Below are 21,299 nucleotides of genomic sequence, written 5' to 3' on the forward strand. Positions count from 1 at the left end.
CCAATGATAACTTGGGTCAAGCGTCCAAAAAGGTGTCAGTAGTGGTGGGTTTTTAAAAAAATGAGTCAATATATCAACAGAGATAGAGAAATTTGTATTTACTGTAGCCATGGATGTATGGTAGAAGGCCTCAACATTTCATTTACCTAGTAACGGGTAGTTTAAGACTAGGTGAATTGGTACCCCTGCCTTATGCACTAGCAGTGGAAAATCTGACATCGCTTCAAACAAAAGTTAGTTGATAAAACTCACAAATGTTGAACAAGATGAAAAATAAAAGTGAATACTCTCTCCTGGCATAAAAAATAAATGATCTTTGACAAAAAATTATGAACAAAATATATTGCTACATAATTGTTACAAATTTTTTACTTTTTAAGCGAATTCTCAATTGTTTGATGACAGCATTTGATGTACGTACTGGGCGATATTAACCGACTCCACCAAAACTATTAATTTTCGTGGAAATATCTTTCAGTTCTGCCTTAGAGTTACTACTTATTAACTCACGACCATATTCTACTGTTTCACAAAGTAGTCAGGTGAAGGAAAACATCGTGTTATTCAAACGGATGTCCAGACTATTTTGTATTCATTATGCATAATGCTGTTGTTAGTATTCTATTTATACACTTTGTTTAAAACAAATTTCGTGACAATATTAGAAATCAAATAACCTACTTCCATTCTGTGATAAATTCAGTGACAGCAATTTTTGTATTTATGCTCATGTAGATTACGTACTTTGTGTGTAGTAATTTAAATGAGAGTCTGAATTTAATTCATTCATTGACATTGCCTAATTTGCAATTTTCGGCAAATTATGATGACACTATAATATTTTTAGCACATTTCCTGTTTCAACATGCAAACTGATACGGCACAGGAAGCAGTGGTTTACCAAAACCTTACTTTTAAATTAACACATGCATCAGTATGTATAAGACGGCAGTAATATTGAAATTAAAATGTTTTCTTTTACTGCTTTATCTTTGATTTTAAATTTAATGTTCGTTGTAAGTTTTAATTTTGATACCGATTACCCTATTGTGTATGTCAATCCTCTACAAAATCAGCAAAGAGCTGCGTATTTTGGATATTCTGTTGTATTACATGGATCGCCCAGTTGGTAAGAATGGGTTGTGGAAGATTATGATATGATATACAATTTGTTAAGGGTGCAAGTCGGATCACCAAGAGGGAATAGTTCAGAGATCAATGCATTTGAACCAGGTGTTATATTTAAATGTGACATTTATGGACCCTGCTCATTGATTGATGTTGACACTCGTAAGTAGCCAAACCCCTTAAGAGCCAATTTGGTTTAATTTGTAATCTTAGAGACAGGGATTGGCGCTACATTTCGTGGCTCATTTCGTGATAAGAAAGATAAAGCATGGATTGGTGGTGCTATGGATATTGATCATAATTCCAATCGTATTGTGGTACGTATTCCATGCATTGTGGTCAGCTGTAGTAATGTCATTTGTTTAGGTCTGCTCCCATCGTTGGGTGAATGATCGAATACAGGACTACTGGATGCTAGGTGCCTGCTATTGGGCCCCCAGCAATAATGAGACGTTGTACGATAAACTTGTACCATTATTGGATAATGGTAAGTAGACAAATAAACGAACGAAACTATGACTATTATTTAATTAGGAAAAGGGATAGTTTTCGATCGAACGGCAAAAGTTAATGTGTACTACTATGGGCAGGGGCAGGCGGGGATGTCTGCTCATTTCACAAAAAATCCTGTATGTAAATTTGCTAAATAAATGAAAATACAAGCTTTTTTTTAGCAGGAGGCGGAGTTGCTTCTAGGTGCTCCCGGTGTGTATAATTGGGACGGAACCACACTATTGTACCGAGATGGACCCGATAGCGCGCCAGTAGCCAGTAAACTCCAAATTTTACCCAACACTTTTACCAAACGAGAGATCGGTTATTCGGATTTCTCAGATCTGAATATTGCCAATGCAATGACAACAACTCAAACTGCGGCATTTGGCTTATTTGGATATTCTGTTACTTCCGGCTATTTCTTTAACTCTACCGAACTTCTATATGTAGCAGGAGCTCCTCGTTCTCGAAATTTAGTGGGTCAGGTATGTTATAATAACTGAATATTTTTTGTAAGGACAAATTTTGCAAATATCTACTAGACCATAGATATTACAAATACTAAACTATAATGCCATTATTTTTAATATCCAACTGACACCTACTGTTTACTATTTTAATGATATTAATAAAATAATGAAACTATTTCTTGGGAATTTTTTCCATGGCGTCTTATAAATTTTGAATCAATAATTCTATGGCCCCACGTTGGACGCCAATAAATAATGCTGTGTGCAAGGGTATGCGTTCAACTACACCACCCACAAAACACTTATCCAGCTACCTCTAACAAATCAAAACAAAACTGCATCTGCTACACAGAATTAATGATTTGGGAGACTCGGATGAACTTCCAAGGAATGTAAAGAGTTTATTACAAAAATTTTGATCAACAAATCTTTTATACAAAAGGTAAATTTGACACGAACACTTTATTGGAGTCGCAATATGGGTTCGAATAATCACACAATCAATTGATTATTACAAAGACAAAAATTTATTTTTCTTCTTTCGCCAATTTAATAACGGAATTATTATTATTATTATTCCGAAAAAACACATGAAAATAAGAAAATCTTAAAATTTTTTTTTTCTCTTTTGATAATTCTATAATAAACTGGTGTTACAAAAGATTTGCGATAACAAGGCGCACACACAAACGCTGACAGCTTCTGAACTTCACTTTTCTTTACCACATAAATTTTGATGGCAACAACATTAACTCGATGAATAAAATGACTAACAAACTTTAAACTTTTAATTCACAAGACAACCTTGAGACTTCACAGGACTACTTGCCTCTTTAAACTTGACAGACTTTTGTCATAAAGTGGACAAACCACTACAAACTTCTCAACTTCACTTACCTTGTTTTTTCACAAAATTATTATCTTATTAAAAATTAAAAATTATTATATTATATATAATGACAAACTACATCTTCAACTAATAAAAAGTTCTTATCGCAAACACAATTTTTATAACGTGCACAAATTGGCCAGATGTCTCTACACTAACACACAATTTCACGTTTTACAAAAATAAAACAATTTACAAAAGCGATAACTTTAAACAAAAAAATAATACACAAATTCAAGAAAAATAAACCAACCTTGTGCTTATTCGTGTAGTCCCCGAGATGTACACTTAATAAATTGAAATATTCTTATATACATGTTTCATGTTCTCAGTAATAAAAATGTTTTTTATACCCTTTACTTTGCGGAAGTTTGACCTGAAATGCAATAAATCTAACGCTGTAGTTTGATCGAATTCGAATAAATACGTATATTACTTAGTGAACTGAATATATAATTAAAACAAACGCGATCAGTTACTTTCCTTACATGTTCCTGGATACAAAACAACGATTTGGTTCATAAAATAGAAAAAAAATGAAATGCCTATTTCGTGATTATGCTAAATTTGATCCTTGTAAAATTCATCTTTACCACATAATGAATTACTGGTTTATTCTTCTGTTTAAAAATATACACCCACCTTTGAATACTAAACGAAATTTTAAGCCAACCAAAGGAAGCACTGAAATTAAAGGCCACATTCTAATCAACGAACCAAAATAACCAAAATCCTTTGTTTGGATTCGATTCTTATTCATAAATGTAATACAAATCGGTTTCATGCAAGTAATTTTTACGGGTCGATTTCTTTAGGAATATTAAAATTACTTCAAACAAAGTTATTTAAGTAAATTTCTAAAAATCACACAGAAATAGCACGTGGTAGCCCTTTGAAAGTTTTTCCTCGTCTAACACACTTAGAATTCTATACTTCTCTTCGCATATTTAAAAAATGCATACCTTTATGGATAATGTACGAGGGGGGGCCCAAAAGAAACGGGAATTTCATCATAATTTATTTATTTCTTAATATTTTTATACCAAATTTTTATCATCTTCAAAGTACTCCCCATTGACTACAACGCACTTATTCAAACGATCCTTCCATTGTTCAATGCATTTTTTAAATTCACTTATCGGGATGTCTTTTAGGCCTTCTAGCGATTTTTGTTTTAACTCATCCACAGTGGATTCGATAAACGCTTTCCTCTCATGCCTCTTTTTAGTCTGGGGACAAAAAAATCACAGAGGGCTAGATCCGGTGAGTAGAGAGGGTGGACAATCAGTGCCATGCCGTTTTTGGTCAAAAACTGCCTTACGGAGAGGGCGGTGTGGGCCGGCGCGTTGTCATGATGGAAAAACCAGTCGCGTGTTTCCCTCTCCCCTTTTCTTCCGGATACTCGCCCTCAATCTTTTCAAAACTTCCAAGTAGAACTTCTGGTTAACAGTTTGGCTCGGGGGAACGAACTCCGCGTGCACAACACCTCTGCAATCGAAGAAACAAATCAGCATTGTCTTGATGTTTGATTTCACTTGGCGAGCTTTTTTGGGACGTGGAGAGTCAGCTGTCTTCCACTGACTCGATTGCTGCTTTGTTTCGGGATCGTACCCGTTGCACCACGATTCGTCATCAGTAATCACCTTGGAAAAAAATTCGGGGCTTCTTTGAGCTGATTTTGAAGCTCCAAACATGCCTGAAGTCGACGCTCCCTTTGCTCGTCTGTGAGAACGCGAGGGACAAATTTGGCTGCAACCCTTCTCATGTGCAAATTTTCGGATAAAATCCTCTCTGAACTCCATGATATTCTAGACATCTCACAGAGTTGATCAATGGTTCGGCGACGGTCTTCACGAACAAGAGCATTGATTTTGTCAACGTTTTCGTCATTTCGGGCGTCCAGAACGAGGTTGGTCTTCAATTGTCATTTCCCCATTTTTAAAACGTGAAAACCACTCGTAGACTCTGGTTTTACTCAGGGAAGCATCCCCATAAGCAGTATTAAGCATTACAATAGTTTCCGCGGCCGATTTCCCCAACAGGAAACAAAATTTTACAGCCGCGCGTTGCTCTCGACAATCTGCCATCACGTTTTCGGCGAAATAGAAAAAGTTGTTTTACTCAAAAAATTCTCACGGGCGAACCGACGCACTCATAGCGACGCAAACTATGCGCACTGACTGACGGACACCTGATCGAACAATATTGGTTCTCCACTCTCCCTCCCCCTCCAGCCCAATTCCCGTTATTTTTGGGTCGCTCCTCGTATGTGTGGTACTTTTGTTCATGTTCGCTATTAAGCGGTACATGTGTACACTTTTCTATGTTGAACAAAATACAAATTCGAAAAACTGTACTATACCACCCTTGTAAATTCATCGATGGACTTACAGTCACCAACAAGATTAACGACCCATACATAGCTCAACTGCACAGTAACCAAGTTACTGTACAAGTACAATAAATATTTTAAGGTAACTAGTAGCGGAATAATTACAGTTAAGTACTACATTAATAACACTAGCAGTTAGCAATATAGGTATAAGTGATTGCAAAATGTAACTAAAGTGTCTGCAATCTATTGCAGATACTTGTGTATCAATTTTTAAATGCTTCTGATCAAGCATTGGACGTAAAGGACTCAAAGCAAGGTTACCAATATGGCGAATATTTCGGAGCTACTTTATGCGCCGGCGATATTAATGAGGATGGCTATGATGATCTGATTATCGGCGCTCCTTTTTATACCAGCACGAAGTATAACGAAGGACGCATTTTTGTGTTTTTAGGAAGTGGCAAGGTATGTGTAATGGTCGTATATCATCTTTGTGACAGGACCGTTATTTTTAGGGGAGTCTAGAAACTCCGCAGATTGAATTTATTGAAGGAAAAGGTATTGGGGGCCAATTTGGTAGTTGTATAATGTTTTTAGGCGATATTCATCGTGACGGATATTCTGGTAGGTATCTTATTACTATATTTGGTGTTTTAATTTCCATTGACAGACATTGCTGTTGGAGCACCGTATGAGAATGAAGGAAGTGGAGCGATTTATATATATCGTGGTAACTCTTATGGGCTCAGCAGTAGTCCCTCTCAACGTATAGCGGGTAAAGATTTTGTACCGAACATTCTTGGGTTTGGAATTAGCATTTCAAAACCGACAGACGTGGATATGAATAAATATAATGGTAACCATTGCACGTTAGTTTTACGCCTTATTAATTTTGTTGCAGATTTGGCAGTTGGTGCATACTTGTCCGGACATGTGGTCCTTATACGAAGTAAACCTGTTGTTACGTTACAGCTGTCTGTTATTTCTCTGACTCCTCGTTTGGAGCACAATGCTGAGTTTTTTAGTATAAAATCCTGCTTTTGGTATACTGGATTTTTTATTCCTCCTACCATATGTTCGTATTTGAACTGTACCCAAAACTTGATTCATTACTTACGCTTTTAGCTGTAACACGAAAGGTGGTTGTAGATGAATTATTTCAACGAGCAATGTTACCACCACAAACTCCAAGTGTGAAACCTCTGACGCTGAAAGTTGACGATATTGTTTGCGAAAATATTACTTTTTTAATCCAGGTACTTATATCATCTTTGACATTAGTTAGCTATATCGCTCATTTTCAGAAAGACTTGACTAATCGTTACGATCCAATTACTGTAACTGTGTCTCAAGAGTTAATTATCGCCAAAACTAAGCGAGAAGTGATATATGTACAACAAAATGAAAGTGTTCCACAAGATAAGTTTTGCAAAGACTGCGCAATCCTCAATCCAATTCGTTCCGTAAAAGAGCAAAAATTGGAACTGTCATTTGTCCTCGGTTGTGGCGCGGATAATATATGTAGAACGAAACTAAATCTTAAAGCTACCTTCCTTAATATTAAGTAAGTATGCAGCATACTTCCGGAAGTTGTTCAGGTTAATTGTTACAGTTCGCAAAATAAATATGTATTAGGTTCGACTGACTATCTCAAATTGAAAGTGAACATTAGCAATGAGGGAGACAAGGCATATTTAACGCAATTAATCGTCGAATTACCAAGGCTAGTTCATTTTAGAAGTATTCCAATTAATTGTTTAGAAGGAAACTCGTCTGGGTCTATTATATGCAACGTAGATAACCCTCTGTATGAAAAGAAATGGGTAAGCTTACGTACAATTCATTTGAAAACAATTAAAGATTTTTTTAGAAACTGATAATGTTAGATCTGGATATGAAAGAATTAATCTCCTCAAACTATGGGGATCCACTGGATTTTCAGTTCATACTTTTAACAAGTAGTGAAAATATGAACAATAATATCTTCAAAGAAAGGTTGTATACCACCCGTGAAGCTGATATGCATTTGACAGGGTGAGTATAGGTAAAGGTATACTTGTAATTTTTTACCGTTACTTTATAGCAAATCGGGTGAACAAAGTTTCACATACAGTAACAGCACGCACGGCACCTCCAATTTCACGCAAACATATCAGGTATGTAATCCAATAGCAATTACATCTTAATAACTATAATGCTTACAGATAGAAAAATTTGGTGTAAGCACAATCGACGAAATTTTATTGGAAATAAAAATTCCAACTCACGTTATGTACAAGGGAAATCTTATTAGAATGGTGCAGTTGTATGCACCAGAAGGGTATCATGCTAATCAACCAATAATTTGCAGCAGCAATGTTCATTATATCGTTGAAAATGTAATGGATCAGTTCTCTTCCGAACTTGACATTGAAGATGGTAAAGAATCGGATGAATCATATATCACTACAACAACAGAAAGCGCAAATGCCGAAAATTTAATTGTCGATAATACTAATCAATTTTTTGCGTCAAATCCACCTTTATTGCGAAAACAACGTGATGTAGAATTCGACATCACAGCATACCCCCTCAATCGGACGTTGTTTATTAACTGTTCTCATCCAGATTTGGAGTATATATGTGCAAGAGTCAGTTGCACCATCGGACCTTTTAAAGGAAAACAGCAGGCCACAACCGCACTGCAATTAAAAATGTTTATCAATGTATCCTCTATATCAGGTATCGCCTTTTTGGTATTCAATATTTAAACGAGACATTGTAGAAATTTTGGGAAAAAAGGATATCATTCTGTTTACAACTGATGGAGAACTCACAATTAGAAATCCTAAAAATTTTGAGCAAAGTGGTATAAGGTAAGTGTGTAGTACATGTAATTAATGCTATTTTAACAACAGTTTTCGTAGACCAGATACTGCACATGTCACTAGTACTTTTATTGGCGAAACCACTAAAGAATCTGTGGATACATGGATCATTGTTGCAGCTGCCATTGCGGGTTTGTTACTACTGCTTCTTCTAACTATGGCTCTCGTCAAGGTATTAGATTCCTAAGGATATTTTGATATATTTGTGCTGGTCTATTTTAGGCGGGATTTTTCCAGAGGACAAAGAAAGCAGAACTAGCCGCCTTAAAGGAAGCCGAGGTAAATACCTATCCGCGTAAATTATTTGAGTTAACATTTTGTCGTATAAATAGGGAGCTAATCAGTTTCAACAAGACACACACGTACCTGACGAAAATGATGAAGAAATGAATTTTGAAGTGGAAAATACTGAATATGAAACCAGTAATTATTTAAAATGACCAACTATCGAACATTAACATCCGGATGTAGAGATTGCATTCTTTGAGTCATCTCTTTGAAAACTTTTGTGTTGTGGTACGGACTGCTGAATTGTACTTTAGGTGTGCAATAAACTTAAAATTTTTAGAGATAGAACTTTTCTCAGTTCACAATTTTGAAATGGGTCTCGGCCAAGACCTTTTTGTTTTTCCCAAATTGCTTACAGTTTGGTAGTCAAATAGATAGTAATTATTTCAGAACTGATTTGAACCACGGTTAGCGAAACAATAGAGAAACGCATTGCATCTTTGGCGCTTTTTTTTGTCTTGAAGTGGGCGTGGTTTCAGCCAAGGTTCTACCAACCCAACCCACTCTACATTCACAAATATCCGGGCCCGAACCTATTTTGCGCGCACGTCATCGGTGTATTATGACGTCATCACTAAGTATGTTTACACAATATCATGTAATCAATCAATGGAAGAAAATACGTATGTAGGCAACCATACAGACAGTGCTGCATTGCAGGTAGGATACTATCAACGACTTCTATTGACCAATTACAAAAAAAATGTTTCCGTAGCTATTACTAACAGGTTATCTATGTTGTGATCTTTTACTAACAAGGTGGACATTATACTTCAGTGTTCGGGTCTCGGTATCACTTTGTGGTATACACAGTCAGTATGCCATATAAGGATACCTAACACTACCGATTTTAAAGCAAGCTAAGCTAATACCCTAGCATCTCCATCCATTTGCTCTCTGATCCCGCGTCAGGAACGTACAAAGGCGTGAGTGAAAGATTTACCTCGAATTATATAAACATGTACATATAATAATATGTACCTACCTATATTTATTATGGAAAAATAAAAATTACTTTTATTATTCCTATAGCCTTTCCTTGTCCAACCTCATAATTTTATATTCGGAGGGGCGCCAAAATTAGATTCTGCCCCGGGCGGGCGTTAACCTTCGCACGGCCCTGGGTAAAACCTTCGCCTTACAGTCTGAAGTTGCAGAGGGAGATGGTTCCATATAATTTATAATGGATTAGGAAAAGAAGAAAATTCTTTTCTGTTACAAAACTATTCCTATCCTGAAATTAAGACGATTATGAGCGAGAGCGTTCCACACAATGAAACAACTCTAGAGACACAACGCACATGCGCTACCAAGAATAATTGAGTAGCGGGTTTATGTGCCATATAGGAGTCGCTCTTGAAAAAATCTTCGACGGAGATAAAAACCTGCCCAGCTTGACTAAAGAAATAGTCGACGCAGGTAAAATCCTTTCAAACCTTTTTAATAACATATACCTATCCCAAGTTAGAAGATAAGCCTCTAATGAGCAAAACTATCTCGGAAATAGCAAATAGCTGTCCACCTGAGGACTTCCTCTTTACTACAGACCTCGAAAAAATTAAATTGGCAAAACAGCTTGAAAAACCAGGAAAAGACTTGAGACCGACTAACAACCAGCCTTTTTCGGAGTCCTTCAGGAAGTAGAAGCAGTGTTAAACAGGACTTATCACACTCGACCGGGTTTTTAAACAAGAAACGCATGACAGGAAGATAAAGTCACCAAAGGCTCCGCCCTCAAGGAAGGTCGAGAAGTTCTCGACTTACAGGAACAAGTAAAGGTAAGTCTTTCCATCGCTGGTACGTAGGCTACAATTTTTCTTAAGGAATGGCAAGTATTGTCATATCTTGCATTAAAGAGGGTTTAAAATACCTTTTTAGGAAAAACACAAAAAGCAGCACTTGTTATACGAAATCTGCAAAAACAGCACTTCGTATACAGTGCACATGTTAGAATCACTGGAAAAGTAACTTATTTTATTTGCTATTAACTAGAGTCCAATTTTTAGTGCGTTTTTGAAAAAAAGTAGCGCTTATACACAGGGTCCTGCAACAGTGCGTCGGTCTTTCCTCGCTCATACCTGGTAAAAAATATCAAAACCTTTTGGTAAAATGTCAACCATAGATGGTTATTGCCATCTACAGAAATTATTTTTGAATGCACAGGGTATCCCATTTTTACGGTATAGACAACTAATTTTTTTAAAATGAAACACCCTGTATATTTTTAGTTGTTTCGATGTCACTTTTTAACCTCTGCATGGAAAGCTATTAATTTTTTGGTTTTTTAATCACGGCCTACTACCAGAGAGCAGATGGATGGAGACGCGGGGGGTGGTAGCTTAGCTTGCTTTAAAATTGATGGTGTTAGGTATATCACCAAATATTGTAGATACATTAATCAAGAAAACACTACAAGAGGAATTGGAAAACTATAGGTTTCTACTTTTCCTTTGATACAACATGTGAAATAGCCTACAGGTTCAAACAGGCGTTAGCAATCTATCCTAATCAGTTATTTATTTGCATTTTTATGAAATGGAAGGTTATATTATTCCCGGTCCAACAGCATTAGGTTACCTTTTTAAAAATATGGCGACCCCATTATAACGGATTGTTACAAACTTTCCTTTTCTCCTAGGTTACTTCTTCTGGTTGATAAAATTGTGTGTGGTGATGTAAATATATTAATATGCCGCGGCTGCTCGTCGGTTAATCACCCTCTTCTGACCTCAATAATCTTTATTAAAGGTTAATGGTTCTAATTTTAATATCGCCTCTACTGTACCTAAGAGAATACATTTAGTAATTGGAGGGTTGAGGCGGAACGATCCACTAAAGTAAATATTCACTCGCAAAGATATACTTCGCATTTGTAGGAAACTTTATAATCGTATGTGAGTACTAACTCAATGTCAAATGAATCACCGCCAGGTGCTAAAAGAAAATTACAATCACTTTCTATCCTTACAAACACTATGTACAATAATAAAGCGAACTGCAATACGTAAGTAAGTGAAGAATGTCTCGGCATGAGTGGAAATATAGGCGATTGGCGTTCGCAAAACACCGTTGCCTTACAATGGGTAAGTAGGTAGTTAAACATTGCCTTTACATTAAATTAAATAACTCGAAAACGGTGGCCCATAGAAAAAATTTTTGATGCTTAAGAAAGCTACATAAAATTCTCCATACAAAAGGTTCTATACACTTTTTCGCTGGGATCAATATTTAAAAATATTTGTAAGGGAGTAACGTTAATTTTATTCTACGCATAGTGAATGTTATAGTTGTGTAGTAATAAGTCATTGAACAAGTGATTGAGCTAACATTCGAGAATGATTCAATGATCATTGACCATAACTCATTTACGGCCGAAAATGCCAGCACCTGCACAGCATAAACAAGAAGTAAAAATGCTTCGCTTTCACCAAGCTTTGCGAAAATTTGTTTCAACGCGCAGCCTGCGATTGACTGGGTATTACTGGACCCTTCCTTTCATAGTCTATAGGGATGCGGTTTGAAAAATGACAACGGAAACGTAGTTCAACTACAACTTTTCCGTCGTAAACCGGCGCCGTAGGATTTAAAAATTTGCTATCTTCTGATTGGCTAGGAAACGTATGAACCCACCTTTATTTCACTTAAACTATGCAGTTTGCGGTAATTGATGTCGAATCCATTTTAAAAGAGATTTGAATATGTTACAATTTTAAGTCCAATCAAAGAGTAAAAATTCCTTGGCCCAACCTCAGCTCTATAGGCCAATTGAACTATAGGAGAGTTTGGAATTTTTTTTTAAATAGGTGGTTAGGATCGCGCACCAGCTAACAAAGTATGCTGAGCTGGGAAAGTTACTTTGATAAAGTAACTAAGTTACTTTTCATAGTTACTTTCCAAAAAGTAACTTAAGTTACTTGAGTAACTATAGTAGATACTTAGAAACAAAAGTAATTTAGTTACAGTTACTAGTAACTAAGTTACTTTTAAAAAAGTTTTTTTAAAAAGATACTTTCGAGTTGCTTGCTTCGAATTTCAACAAATAATAAGAACCAGCTGAATACTGAATAACCAAAAGTTTTATTTTCATATTACTTCGTTCACAAACACAATAGTCTCACGTTTACAACTAACAAGGCAAATGGCGAGTTGCAATTTTTTTATAATAAATAGAAAGTAACTTTTCAATAGGTAACTAAGTTCTTTTTAGGTAACTTAGTTACCAGAAATTAACTTAGTTACTTTATAAGTAACTAAGTTCCTCTGAATATGGAAAAGTTATAAGTTACTTTTAGAAAGTAACTAAGTTACAAGTTACTTTTAGTGTTATTTCAAAAGTAACTAAGTTACAGTAACTTAGTTACTGCAGGGTCTGCAGGTAACTTAGTTACTTAAAAGTAACTTAAGTTTTAGTTACTTCCCAGCTGTGAAAGTATGTAGGTACTTCCTTTACAAAAAAAAAGGGATATTTGAAGGACATTTTTAGCCTAAATTTGAGACCGTAAGGGTGCTCGTCTGTTCAACACTTTTGGGGGATGGAGGTTAAGTAGTGTAGTGGAGCAGGTTTTGCGTATTCGTCTTTATCCTTAATCACCCGCTTAGAAGACTGCTGGCACAGGTTTTGTCTTTCTATAAAAATAATTTTGTCCTCCTTTGTAAATGGGAGGCCATTTTTGCACTGACTATGACTTAAATTGTCTCAGCTTATGTGTCCTTTGTGTCACCCCACATGCATCTGGTCTTAAGCATGTGCAAAATAGGCAGTCTCTGAGAGGGGTGGGGGAAGATGAACTCGAACGACGTGTCAATTAAATTGAGAGAGGGTTTGGAGAGGACTGGTAAAATATCGAGGAAGTGTTTGATTTGGGTCATGGGGCTAAAGCAACCCAATTACCTACCCCTAGCTGAATTCAAATAAAATTAAGTACATTATTACCTTTGTTATGGCACAAATATTACACAAAGCTTGACAATTAAAGTTGGAACAAAATCAACTGGATTCTGATTGCACGCAGTGACGTTAAATTTTACAATGGACCTGTGGACAATGAATTCCAAAATGCAAAATCAGCAAAGCTAAATCAAAACACTATTTCCTACATATACAAGTTAACATCGTTTAAATTGCTGATATAAGCAAAGGGCCCCCAAATATTTTTGAAGACGGGCCTCTAAAATGAAGTTACGCCACTGCTTTCCAGGGTAGTTCATTAGTGTTACGTGTAGCATTTTTATGTCTCTTTATAATGCGTTATATAACAGTATGACTGTTCGAAATATAGAACGATGAATCGTCATATTGTGTGCACTTAAACACGCAAGGATTTTATGCCTTAATTGTTATGTATCTATATTTGCATGTCATCACTGCTTTGCAGATGCTCTATGGTGCTCTACTCACGCGAGTCTGGCGTATAATTTGGTAGAACTACGCACTATTCCTATCCAAAATGAAAAAAACATAAATCTTTTTAATTTGGGGCTAATTCTAGATTATTAAAATTTTTTATTTTCATATTATGTAATGGTGCACAATTTTAAATGTAAACCTTAACATTAGATATAGTTACACAGCATTTTTATGAGCAGATAAATGCCAGCAACAAATGCAAATCGTATGTAGTCTAAATCGACCAAGATGACACAAACTGACGTACTAGTTACAAACGAAGTGGTTTTGAATTTAGAAGAATTATTAAAAAAATTGGGAACGCGAAATTATATCATTAACATATCAGCAGGGACCATAAAGGGCGACAACTTTTTAGGGGTGATTGCAAAGGTGCAAGTTACAGGTGAAACGGCAACAGGTGAACATGTTATACAGAATTTTATAGTCAAGAGTGCACCTCGCAATGAAAACTTTAGAATGTTTGCTCCAGTTCACGCAGCCTACGAACGCGAGATATACATCTACAGTAAAGTGCTTCCAGCATTTTTAAAATTGCAAAACGACAGAGGCATCCAGAATCCATTTAGATCATATGCGAAGTATTACGATTCGTCTGTGGCAGATATGAACGAAGCGTTAATTATGGAAGACATGAAGGAGTATGGATTCAAATTACATGATCGTCACCGACCATTGGATTACAATCATACACTATTAGTATTACGAGAGTACGGAAAATTTCACGCTTTATCCTTTGCATTACGAGATCAAGAGCCAAAAATATTTGCAGAACTAGCAGAGGAGACCCAAGAGAATTTTTTTAATGGAATGAATAGTACTGAATTACACAACAGCTTTCAATCTCAGAGTGAGAGAGCTCTCAATGCGTTACACCCAATTACGCACAAATTTGCGCATGAAAAATTTAAAAAATTTCAAAATAATATGACCGATGTTATTAATGCGGCTGTTAAATCTGACCTTTCAGATCCATATTCTGTGATTGGGCACGGTGATTGCTGGATTAACAATTTTTTATTTAAATATGATGTAAGTACAATTTAGCATCTTTTTAAGCTTTCACAAATTCCCATCACAAATCATGAAAGACTGGAAATCAAGCAACATTCATCATGATAGTGTCTGTACTTGCCATTAGAGATTAGAGATTAATTAAAAATGAAAACTTTTTTAGGATACTAACAGAGTCCCGTTAGAAATGTGCATTTTGGACTGGCAGTTGGCACGTTTAGGGTCACCAGCCCTAGATTTGGGCTATTTCTTATTTACGTGTACATCCAAAGAACTCCGAGATGAGAAGTACAACAGTCTAATTCAAGAGTATTACAAAAGTTTTCGTTCATTTTTGAAAGAGTTAGGCAGCGATGCAGATAAATTATTTCCATTTGATGTTCTGCAAGAGCATTTGAAGAAGTATTGTGTTTATGGACTGTGCATGGCCGTAATAGTATTGCTAATTCTAATCAGTGACACAGAAGAAATACCCGATATACACAATATTTCTAGCAATGAACATGTTATGGATAAACTTAATTATGAACCAAAAAATATAGAAGTTTATAATTCACGAGTTAGAGATATTATTTTCGATTTTATTAAATTAGGCTACAATTTTTAGTGTTTAAAGCTTTTATTGTATCATGCAAAGCAGGTGGAAGCATATAGAGTTGGTAATTATTTTACTCTATGGTTTATTTGTTACAAATGGATTTTATAACGTTGATTAAATGTGCGTCGAAGTCGATTTTGCTTATATTTGGAGACTATCTTGGCTTATTGTAGCCAGGGGCGGTTTTTAGGGGGGGGGGCGACAGGCGCGATCTCCCCCACCTAAACACACTGCTCAATTGTTTTTTTTTTATTTCATTAGGTTTACATAATAATCGAATTAAATAGACCTAACCACAAACCACCTGAAAGTAAAATTGAATAAAATACAAAATGCCGGCGGGGGCGGAATCGTGTATTGTCCAGACTGCGACTCACGACTGCACTCAGCATGCGCAGTGCCAACTTTTTTATTTATGGAAGAATTTAAATGAAATGTGATACATAGGCACTTGGAATAAAGGAAAATCTAGCGCCAGTTTTAAAATTTTATTTTGCGCATGCGCTGTAACAGTCCATCCTTTTTTTAAAAAACACCTTAGCCCATACTGTAGGGACGCTAATGGTAAATAACATTAATATTTAAATATGTTAACCAATACGCATGCGTTATCGTGAATGCGCTTTCTCGCTTAACAATAAAATTTCATTCAATTGTATTTTTGATATTCGATTTTGAAGGCACCGTTGACTAACGCTCCGAAAGTGGCCAAAGAAAATTATTGTGTTGAAAACCTTTAAAAGGGATTGATTTGGCATTTTTGCTCTGGATTTCTGGTTGCCGTTCGAAGCATAGTTATCTAGTTTTATCCAGCCCAGTTTGGGGATTTAAAGCATTCACCTACTGAAAAATTTAAGAAGATCTATTCAATAATCAATAAAAGTCAAAAATCTTATAGCAAAAACCCTGTCCCTACAGGTAAGCATTGTCAAGTCAAAAGTGAAGTATGCGCTCTTACAGTCTAGATTACATTAATTCGTTTTATATAGGGTTTTTTTGTGTACTGTACATCAGTGGATATCCTACTGTTGGCAAGAAATCATAAAATCTAATCACCAACGTCGGGTTCAATTTCTTCAGCTCCTCTTCATGGTATCTCCATCACCGTTCATCATCGTTCCTCAACCGCCAGTCATCATCTCTCAGCTAAGTTTTTGTGTGTTTGTGTTGTCCCTAAGAACAATCCTTAATAATTATAAGAAGATTAATTGTAATAACCTGCACAACGATTGTCCTTCAGACTTATGTAAATACACATTGTTCACCAATCAGCTGGCCAGAGGTGCGGTTTTTCCTAAAGTCAATTTATAGGAACGAATTTTGATGCATAGATTAGTTGTTTGCCTTATCTGTGCAAATATTACGAAGAATTAAAATTTTCCTTTGGTGTCCTATTTTCTTTTCTTTTAGTTTTCCTCGTTAGTCGGTAAAACTCCTTAGCTCTAATTTTTCCTCAATATATTTAGTGCCACGAACCATTAATGAAGTAGGTAATTATTATCCGTACGAAAATAGTACGCCCTGAGATTGTATTGCCGTGGCAGCGCAGTGTCACTGTTTTATCTATGGAATCATTTAAGTGAAATTTGATACTTAGGCGCTTGGAACAAAGGAAAATCTAACATTAGTTTCAAAATTTAGGTTTGCGCATGCGCAGTTTCAACTTTCTTATTTAAAAAAGCATTGAAATGAAATTCTTCTCATAAACTGAAATTGAAGTAGCACGTCAAAAATGGATTGCCCATGTGCAACGCTATCTTTCATATTTGTGGCCGGATTTTTACGATTTTAACAGAAGTTGCATCTCACAGATGGGAAATGAATGCAAGTGGAAATGCGCTTTATGTAAATCGTTTACGATTACTTTTTAACTTGTTTGTCTTTGTATCGTTTGGCGTTACCTGCACTAAAACTGACCCGGCGTCTTCAACATTGTTAATTGACAAGACATGTAATAAAAATAAGGCACTACCTCAGTTAGAAAGTTTGTGACGTTCTGCGTTCTACTTTCAATTTCTTCGGAACATAGTTGTCATTTTGACGTTTTAAAAAAGCAATACGCTTATGTACTTATGTTGACGTCTTCATGAATAATTGATAGGAGGCATTTTATCATGATCGACCACAACGTTAACGTTTTTATAGATTTCGACAAATAGCATGTTCCACACGTAAGAAAAGTGGTTTTCCAACTCGTGAAGATTTTCACTCGCTGGAAAACTGTCACTTTTCTTTACTGAACTCAACAATCTACTATATCCGTGTTGGAATCGACTATATTTAATAATTTTTTAGAGCAATGAAAAGTAATTCAAGATTAATTTCAAGATGGAACTATAAGTACCTGTGTATATATTTCAATACCTTATAGCAGAAGAAGATTCATTTGAAATAAACGGTTTTGCGAGTTAAGGGTACAGATTGGTAAACTCGTGTCTATCTCTCTTATCTCCAAGAATAAAGCGAATAATCTATTAATCTGCCCATATCATATATCAAGTGGTTTATTGTTGTTTTGTAAATTGTATCACAGTCTCCTAAGAACTTTGTTATGTTACAAATATGATGAAAACTAACTAAATCCACTTAAGTGCAAAGCACTGTACGTATATATAAGTATATCAACTGATTTAGATCTGACACAGATATACGTTTTGCGCAATATCTGTGGGTCGATATTTATTTTAGGTTAAAAGGTGTCTCAAACAAGACTTCCACTTGGTTGTTGCTGTAAATACGTATATTATAACATAATTATATCATTTTGTAGTTCAGAGGGCAATGTCAAAGAAAAAAGAACAAAAATATTAAAGAACAATTAATGTTAATAATAATAGTAGTATGCAGCACAATCCTTATAGAGGCTTGGTTCTATTGATCAATATTTGGCAGTGTTGCAAAAGCCGGTTCTGCATTCCTGACAGTGTGTGTTTGCGTAACCATATTTCTTTAAGTTGTCGCAATTTTTATAATCACAATATCTCCCCACTACATTTTCGGTCTTGTTGTTTTTTCCTGTGTAACCTAAAAAGAGGTAGATGATAATTGTGTATTAGATAACATATTACTTACTCCCAACATAAAATATGCATATTCCCTCTAAACCTACGTAACATTCGCTAGTTTCCTTAACTTTACTAGTAAGGTGACGACAGTCATCAACGCCTTTAGGGTTCTCCTCGCTCGTAGCGTAGCAAGAATGGCAGCGGAGTGGGGTAAAACCTACGATTGGAAATCAAATTTAAAATAATATATAAGTATATTATGTCAATATCTTAGAACAGGAAACATCATGCGTGCGTTGCCCGGAAAATATAAAGAATTTATATGAATTATGATTATCTCCACTCCAAGAATAAATTGCAAATAAGAATCTATATCGATCTGCCCATATCATATGTCAAGTGGTTTATTGTCGTTTTGTATCACAGTCTTTTAACTACTGATATTATGAAAACTGACTAACTGCGCCACGTATGTAGTATCATATCAGCAGTGCTTCGTAGTTACTTGCAGTTTGTCGACAATTTAATTTGTTTTTTTTTTTTTTTAAATATGAATTTAATTATTTTGTTGTTGTTTAGTTATGTTAAGATTTTGAGTTTTTTGTTGTGTTTCTTTCTTTTTCTTTTTTTTTTCTTATTACATTAAATCATTGCGCGTTAACTATTATGTATTGTCCTGTAATTGGAAGGTCTGTTCTGTTGGGCAATAAATCTCTATTATTATTATTATTATTATTATTATCCAATTTAGGACTGGTGACAATCATGCCAAAGTGTCGGAATACGTACTACAGTCCCAAGTTACAAAGACAATGATGGGATGAAAAAAACGATGTGAAAAAAAGAGTGTGCGGTGGTGATGAATCTACATCTCGACTTTATGTAATTCAAGTTTGCTCTTGCACTGCAAGACCAGTTGCAGATATACCCTAAAACTGAAGGCCATGAAAATTCTTTTTCAGTATCGGCTACAATTGCGAACAGCAGATCTTGGTAAAGGAACCTCCACAAGCGAACAATTTAAACAATTCGATTGAATTTTTAATTTTAAAGTTATGATGATTGATGACGCTCATGTGTAGGTTCGGACCTAAAATGGGTAGTACAGCAATTTATGTTAATTCTGAATGCTTTCACCCTGCGGATCTTAAAGTACGAGTACCTAGATATTAAAGTAGATACGTGCTAAACTGGCACCAAATGAACGCTTCCAATTTAGAGACACATAAAAATATAAACGTGTCGTTGCATACCTGAGACAACACATACACACACGAGAACAGCAGAAGCCAATACAAGATTGAAATGCATGATGATAGTAGGCACTAGTCTATGAGGCAGCCTGCACATGCTTTTATACCTACCTACGTGTCAAGAGGTTTAACGATTAGATACATCTCAAAATAGTTAGTGTCTTATCGTGATTACAAAGACAAATCCTGATTAGGTAAGTACTAAATATTATCTGTATTCCGCTGATTTATCACCGTATGATTTCGTCAAAAATAAAATGCGAGGTAATAAATATTCCAAGAGTACAACCAGATGTGTTACCTAATAGAGGTATACCATTTTAAAGAGCTCGTCGAGTACTATGAATTATAACAAATTTAAATTTATGGTGGTGTCGAATTTGAAAATTTCGAACGTGCAAAAAAGGCGTACTATAAGGGATATTTAAACGACGTTAGATTCAGGAGTGTCACTTGTCACAAACATATTTAATAAAAGTATTATTTGATTGAGTTCAAAGGAGCATCTGGTATTATTTTAAATCCAATAGAAATACTGAAATGCGCAAGACGTAAATACTTTCTTTTTGAAAATTCTTTTGGATGATATTATTCTTACATTAAAACCGACAATATTCAACCTTCAGGATTTTCAAAATGTTCGGAATCTTCAGTAAAATCTTCATGATTTTCTAAATTATAGAACCTTCAAAATTTTAAACAATGCAGATGGTGTTTCCTTCGATACATTCACAATCTTACAAACTTTGAAATAACTAAAGATTCTCGTTCAAAACTTTAAGAATGTATAGCATTTTAACATTAAAACATGGCTATGGAGATCTTGCTTCCAAAAACATTTCCCTGGCTTTAGTAATTTTCCGATATTCCAAGATCATGCTTTGACTTCAGCGATAGCACGTATCTATAGACCTTTGGAAAGTCGGGAGTTGTGGTGGCGATGGCAGAAGAATAATGTTTCTCAAAAATGACTTCCAATGGTTGTTGGTGTAAATACGTATATTACAACATAATTCTTTCATCATTCTGTAGTTTACAGGATAATTAAATGAACAATAATATAATTAGTGATAGTAGTAAATAATACAGAAAAATGTTTACAATAGATACGTACCTAGTCTTATTGGTTAATATATCTCAGTATTGCAATAGTTGCTTTGGCACTGCTGACAGTATTTATTTGCCCAGCCCTTCTCAATGTAGTAACGACAATTTTTAACGGGTGAACAAAATCTCGCCGCTATAGCTTGGGTTGTTCCTTTTTGTTGGCCTTCGATAACTAAAAAAGAGGTAGATGATGTTCGTGTATTAGATAAGATATCACCTACTTACCTCCATAATAAAAAATGCAACCTCCTGAACAACTACTAGTTTCGGTAACATTAACAAAGTGACGACAGTTGGTAACGCCTTGAGGGTCACTGTCGGAAAGAGCATAACAACGATGGCAGTTGTATTTTTCGCTACCTAAGATTTGATACGTTTCAGGGAATCAAAAATTACAATAACATATACAGGTTGGTAAACTTATTAACTTATCTCTTTTATCT

At 35.4% G+C, this 21,299-nt stretch overlaps 2 protein-coding genes and 1 long non-coding RNA gene across 4 annotated transcripts; 2 read left to right on the forward strand and 1 right to left on the reverse strand.

Annotated features, from left to right (window-relative positions):
* Positions 1-9: 9 nt before the first annotated feature.
* Positions 10-8,745, forward strand: LOC116163217 (integrin alpha-PS3-like). Of its 2 annotated transcripts, none has more exons than XM_031477071.1 (20): positions 10-1,129; positions 1,178-1,290; positions 1,342-1,445; positions 1,495-1,615; positions 1,663-1,757; positions 1,803-2,108; positions 5,570-5,782; positions 5,833-5,941; positions 5,988-6,173; positions 6,219-6,392; positions 6,443-6,573; positions 6,622-6,881; positions 6,930-7,140; positions 7,188-7,351; positions 7,401-7,473; positions 7,522-8,038; positions 8,082-8,172; positions 8,224-8,356; positions 8,407-8,463; positions 8,517-8,745. In XM_031477071.1, the coding sequence occupies exons 1-20, from the start codon at positions 969-971 to the stop codon at positions 8,622-8,624; spliced, it is 3,327 nt and encodes a 1,108-aa protein (XP_031332931.1). In that variant the 5' UTR covers positions 10-968; the 3' UTR covers positions 8,625-8,745. The 2 variants fall into 2 exon arrangements, with proteins under 2 accessions (XP_031332931.1, XP_031332932.1); XM_031477072.1 differs by having other exon boundaries at positions 1,806-2,108.
* A 5,123-nt stretch (positions 8,746-13,868) lies between these two features.
* LOC116165182 lies at positions 13,869-15,626 on the forward strand. The gene is made up of 2 exons (XM_031479493.1): positions 13,869-14,911; positions 15,057-15,626. Exons 1-2 carry the CDS (start codon positions 14,108-14,110, stop codon positions 15,498-15,500), a joined length of 1,248 nt encoding a protein of 415 aa, XP_031335353.1. The 5' UTR covers positions 13,869-14,107; the 3' UTR covers positions 15,501-15,626.
* A 2,585-nt stretch (positions 15,627-18,211) lies between these two features.
* Positions 18,212-19,838, reverse strand: LOC116162742. The gene is made up of 3 exons (XR_004143600.1): positions 19,750-19,838; positions 18,564-18,713; positions 18,212-18,515 (listed from the first exon to the last, which is right to left on the reverse strand). It is a non-coding gene; the product is annotated as an uncharacterized LOC116162742 (long non-coding RNA).
* Between the last annotated feature and the right edge of the window lie 1,461 nt (positions 19,839-21,299).

This window comes from Photinus pyralis, unplaced genomic scaffold (genome assembly GCF_008802855.1).
Source record: "Photinus pyralis isolate 1611_PpyrPB1 unplaced genomic scaffold, Ppyr1.3 Ppyr1.4_LG2, whole genome shotgun sequence".
Lineage (NCBI taxonomy): Eukaryota > Metazoa > Arthropoda > Insecta > Coleoptera > Lampyridae > Photinus > Photinus pyralis.